The 5,858-nt window shown below is 34.2% G+C and overlaps 1 protein-coding gene across 1 annotated transcript; it reads right to left on the bottom strand.

Annotated features, from left to right (window-relative positions):
- Positions 1 to 1,487: 1,487 nt before the first annotated feature.
- Positions 1,488 to 4,484, bottom strand: LOC107810239 (uncharacterized). Its single transcript, XM_016634996.2, has 3 exons — positions 4,160 to 4,484; positions 2,901 to 3,162; positions 1,488 to 2,099 (listed from the first exon to the last, which is right to left on the bottom strand). The coding sequence occupies exons 1-3, from the start codon at positions 4,265 to 4,267 to the stop codon at positions 1,735 to 1,737; spliced, it is 735 nt and encodes a 244-aa protein (XP_016490482.1). The 5' UTR covers positions 4,268 to 4,484; the 3' UTR covers positions 1,488 to 1,734.
- Between the last annotated feature and the right edge of the window lie 1,374 nt (positions 4,485 to 5,858).

Raw genomic sequence — 5,858 nt, forward strand, 5'->3', positions numbered from 1 at the left:
ATCCTAATTAAGATTTTCCCATCATCTTGTGTCAGCAATATGGAACCACTTTGTCAAGTGTTTTAATTTAAATTGAAGAATATAGTTTCTTATTGCTCTCATATTTAGATAGTAGCTACAATTCAATGAAATAAGATGGTAACTTAAAATAACAAACGAGATTTTATATTTTTACGGGGTTCATTGATCTAAAGGGGTGTGCTAAAAAAAGAGAAGGAAAAAGTATGAAGTAATATGCATTTTTCTATCAACATGTAGAGGACTCTTAAATCTGGATGACGTTTTATTTCCTTAAAGGTAAAAGCAGGTTAATCTAATTTTTAATAAGTTTGTTACTTACCAATTTAACTATTAGAATTTTTATAGTAGCTCTTATGAGTTCCAAATTTTGCGGAGTCTTACCTACCTCCTAAAATATTCTATATATAGAAATTTGAGTTCATGTCGTTGATTGATAATGATATCTAAATGAGTCGAGAGAAAAAGACTGGTGATACGTCCTTGATATTAAGAGACGCAGATAAAGATGGCATCACAATTTTGGAGCTGGGAGAGACAGAGGAGCTTCCGCTATTCATATTTTCCCTTGATATCAGAGGCGGATCCAGGATTTGAGGTTTATGAGTTCCTGTCGCAATCTCAAATTAATATATCATAATAACTGGGTTCACAATTAAATATTTATAGATATTTAGTAAAAAAATTAATAAAAATACAGAATTTACGCAAAAGTTACTGAGTTCCTGAGAACCCATACACTATACTCTAGATATGCCCTTGATCGATATGAAGTTTTCTTGCTTAACTCAGATAGGGGCGGATCCAGCTTTAAGGTTATGGGTTTCAGTGAACCTCTATTTGTATTAAATTTTTTTACTGAATATATATAAATCTTTAACTAGGAACACATTAGTAAATTTTTGTATTAAATCTATTTGGATATATAATCTCGACTAGGAACACATTAGTAAATTTTTGTATTAAATCTATTTGGATATATAACTCGAGATTGTTGTAAAAATCTATAAACTTTAAATTCTAAATTTGCCTCAGAACTCACATCAAATTTTATTCGTTTATTATAGCTAACCAAGGTAAGAATATGCATTACTCAAACTGTGTGGCTAAGGATAACAATTTATTTAGAACGCACACCACAATGTTTATTAGATTAGTATAATACCTTATGTGAGATCTTTTTTCCTGTACATGGTCTTTGATTGCTTGTCACTTTTTATATTCAGAACTTGTTTCTACTAGAGTGTAATTGAGAACTGACTGACAGTAGGCGACCATTAATACAAAATTGAACAAAGTCGCATTATATAATTATGAGATTAAATCATGGCCTCTTTTAGCATAATATATGTCTTCACTTATTAGCGAAAAGAACTTTATATTTTGCACGTTTGACGGGTTGCTCTAACATAACAAACAATGTATTTTTTCCCCCTTTTTTGAGGAGATAAAAGTGAAAGACGAGCAAATAACCCTGCAATAAAGAATCACAGTCATTTCCATCTTGTGCAAGATATCCCAAAAGTGTCAACCCTGTATCACAACTGATCTACTATTTACTTCTGCATCTACACCTAGCAAACCCATTTAGACGAGGGATCTAAACTGATCTACTATTTACTTCTGCATCTACACCAAGCAAACCCATTTAGACGAGGGATCTAAGAAGAGTTTGACGATATCTAAATGTTACAAAAACAGCCCATAATGCTACCATCATCGATACCAAACAATTGGAGTAGATGTGCTGTGGGGTGGCGGTGGAATCATGCAATGTTGTTGTTGCCACTGATGCAGCCTTTCGTTCACGCCAACTAAACCAGCATCGATAGCAGTCCTTTGTCCAGCACTGACACTGTTGTCTTCGACATCCATTGTCACCCCATCCATATCTTCAGCTTCCATCATCTCCAACACGTCAGCCTGGCGCAGAAACTCGTCTCCTTGTGCTGAAGGAAGCTGAGATGGAACCCAGGGAACAACTGCTAGACACCCTTTAGAAGAACCAGATAAGTTCTCATCTGCATTTTCATCACCGGCACGTCTCAAAATACAAGATTGGCTTCCCCATAAGACTGGATCTGTACAGCACATACAAGCTGGTTACTGTTTTGAAATTTCTAATGCCAAACCAAATTTCAGCAGGAACCAAACAAAATTAACAATGAAAGGAACAACTTAGTAAACCAAAAAGATGTTAGCTACTGCAAAGTAATGATGTGAAGTTAACTTATATGTGCAACATACTTCCTTTTTCCACACAGACCAATATCACGAACACCATAAATACGACCTACTAAGACTAAGGAATAGACAAGCTAGTCCTCTGCCTCTTCCGACTTTACTTAAAGAACTATCCTTCATATTGCTGGTTTAAGAATAAAGGACTTCACATTCTTCATGTAACTAAAGGAAGAAACAAGTACTACAATAACAGAAGCCAAAAACTGATAGCCCTTAGCTTGTAGTTATTTCTCATAGTTATTACCACCACATTTGTCTCCCAAACTATGAAATAGAAGCAATAAATTACTCATATTCACCCATTACCCAAAATAGTTCATGCAATAAACTTTACTCGTAAAAGCTTCTTAACTCGCTCAGCTCAAATTAATGAAACTACCATTTCATGCTAACATCCAGCTGGATAACACCCTAAAAACATCAAAAGCTCTATGAAGGAAGAAATGAAGGAAAGCTAAGAATGAGCTTGATTTGACTTTCTAACGGCTCTTTGAATACACACAATAAAAACACCTCCAATTTGATATTTTGCACCACATGATCTCAAACAAAGTACTAAGGGAAACTAAATAGCCAACCAAATATCACCTAATAATAAATTAAATCCAAAACTCAGAGAACAGCTATCGAACGCTTACTCTTGAATCCATTAGTGAACTGGGGATTCACTTTAATAGAAAAATCTGAAGGGGATTGAACAAGCTGTGTATTCATGGGTTTGAAAAGCACAATTGCCCTCTCTTCATTCTCAGGCACACTAGGCAGTTCTTCAATCACTGGACCATTTCTTCCTAGATCCCCGCCATTGATTCCAAAGCTTTGATTAGTAGCTACTTGCTCAAAAGCTATAGGCATCGGCTCTTCTTCAACCTCTTCAACTATCGGTTGCAACTCCACATCCTAAGCAAAATGCAAATACAAATAAAATCACTTACACTGTTACAAACACAACAAGCAACCATATAGCCAGTGGCAAAGCCACATAGCTCCAAGGGGACACCCCTTCGCTAGAAAATTATACCCTTTAGATAGGTAAAGATTATTTTTTCTTACCGACTCATACGTGTATTTACTTCTTTAAATTTTGACATCCTAGCTCCGCTACTTCATATAGCTACTCGAAGCAGCATATTTTATGCCCAAAAGAAGTGGTGATGGAGTACAAATTAAGTTGTACCAATCATGAATTTCAGTAAGCTTTAAAGAAAACTACTTCCTCCATTTCAATTTACGTGACGCGATCATTTCTTTATTAGTCTGTTCCAGAAAGAATTATACATTTTTATATTTGAAAATAATTTAATTTTAAACTTTTTATTTTACCCAATTTACACTTAATGATAAGTTGTTACAGCCTCAGTGGACAACCGTTAGGGTTGGGGGTATTTTTATTTACTTTGTTAACGGTACGGGTACATTTAGATGGAGAGTATAACGGAGAATAAATGTACAATATTTAGCAAAGTACAGGGGTAAATCCGGCCTTTTTCCCTTTAAGCTTTTAGGACAACAAATTTCAATTTTTTCCCCTTAAATTCTATGGCGACTCAAACTACATTACATAAATTAAACGGATGGAGTAATATACTTACAGATACAACATCACCAATTTTAAATGCTTGCAACAGAATAGATATACATACTTAAGTTTCTTCTATATAAATCCTAGATACTACTACATAAGTGAAAGAGAACCCATCATCATTTCAACAGGACTACATAGAGACAAAAATAGTACTAACTACATTACTTCTGAAATTCTAAAACCAGCAGGACAGCGATTAATTAATTTTGAGCTGAACCCATCAGTTATTCAACATATTACCTATTTCGAGAAAAACAAACTAATTGGCGAAAAAAATCAAATAAATGAAGAAAAAACAGGATAAAACTTTACCAGGCGACGGATTTTTGTGGCGGGAGAGGAAAGGGAGAAATCGTTGAAATCATCATAAACATACTCAAAATCCTTCCTTGCCATCTTCAATGTATAGTAATTCTCCATGTTTTCTTTCAATTTCAAAAGAAGAATCAAATCTCTCAACAATAAACACTAAATTTCAGAATTTCCTAAAAGAAACGCAAAAAAGGATAAAATATGGATTTTTGGTGGCTGAGAGTGGAAAAGATTAGAAGATTAGGAGGGCTTAGTTATAGGAGAGTAATGGAAGCTAGTAGCTTTGAGCTTTCATCAGTTATAGGAGGGCTCTCTCTCTCTCTCTAGATTTCTCCAGAAGTTGGGAGGGAGAAAGAGAAACGGGTCTTTTGTGTGGACCCGCAGGGAATCTTGCTGGTTTGTTAGAATGTGCCACGATGTCAACTATCAGAAGCTTGTCATTGCTTCTTCCATCTCTCGTGTCAAACTTGTCCATTTTATATAACTCGTTATTTTTTTTTGACAAAATATTTTTTTATTTTCTAATATATGCATAAGGAAAATACTAGAAGTCTAGAATTATACAAGATATAAATAGAAAAACATATTTTTTTTGAAAAGAAATATGTTAGATAAAATAATATTCCATTCGTTTCAATTTTGGATAGTATTCAAATTTCGAGAGTCAAACAAGTGTTTTTTTTATAACGATCTTTTTATATATTATTTAAATATTTTGAGTTGTTAATTATTGTTACTTATAGTACCTTTTATGTTGGTTTGGAATGTGTAATATTTATTTTAAAAAATTTAAAGATTCTATGTCGTAATTCACAAGCAAAATTAAGAAGTTTGACTTTCGAAATATGAATTGTACAACATAAATTGGGACAGAGGAAGTAATTTATTTATTTTATTCGATGTCGCTATTCGCATGAAGACCCCCCCAGCTAATTCGGAATTTCGGATATACATCACCTAAGATCATTAAAGGGGGAATCACTCTCTATCAAGATTTTTTTAATTCCTAGCATTTGATATTTGGCTTAATGTATGTGTATTTGTATATATATCTCCTCATATTTTACTCGAATTTCGTGAAATTGTATGTGTAATGTAATAATTTTTGCTAATTTGTGGTAATTTTATATGTAGGAGTCACCCGGAAGCAATATAGAAAAAAACGGCACGATTTGAGGCAAAAAGAGGAGAAAAGAAGAAAATGGCCCCAGGCCAACGCGTCGCGCTGCCTGGGATGCAAAAGGCAGAAGTGAATTTTTCGGGCACCCTGCCCTATCATGTCTCAAAAAAATAATCACATAGTCTATACATAATTTCTAACATGAATCATAGCTCAAATAATCATACAAGTTGAGAAAACACTGGTATAACGAACCATGATAGCAAAACAAGTCTCATGGTAGTCTAAATCTATCCGCACACGCACACACACGCGTCCGTCACCTAGCACATGTGTCACCCCTAACATATCCCAAGCATCAGAGTTCACAGGGATAATTATCCTCAAACCAAGTGTAGATATGTTGCTTACTTTAAAACGCTGGTATCAATACTCCAAAAAATCTTTTCCACGCGATTCAGCCTCCAAGAGACTCGAATATAGTCAAAACAACTCAATATCATCAATAAAATCCATAGGAAATAAGCTCAAACAATAAAGCTATGACCTTGAATCAATTATGCAAAATCAACTGAAAAA

The sequence above is a fragment of the Nicotiana tabacum genome, chromosome 18, assembly GCF_000715075.1.
Source record: "Nicotiana tabacum cultivar K326 chromosome 18, ASM71507v2, whole genome shotgun sequence".
NCBI lineage: Eukaryota > Viridiplantae > Streptophyta > Magnoliopsida > Solanales > Solanaceae > Nicotiana > Nicotiana tabacum.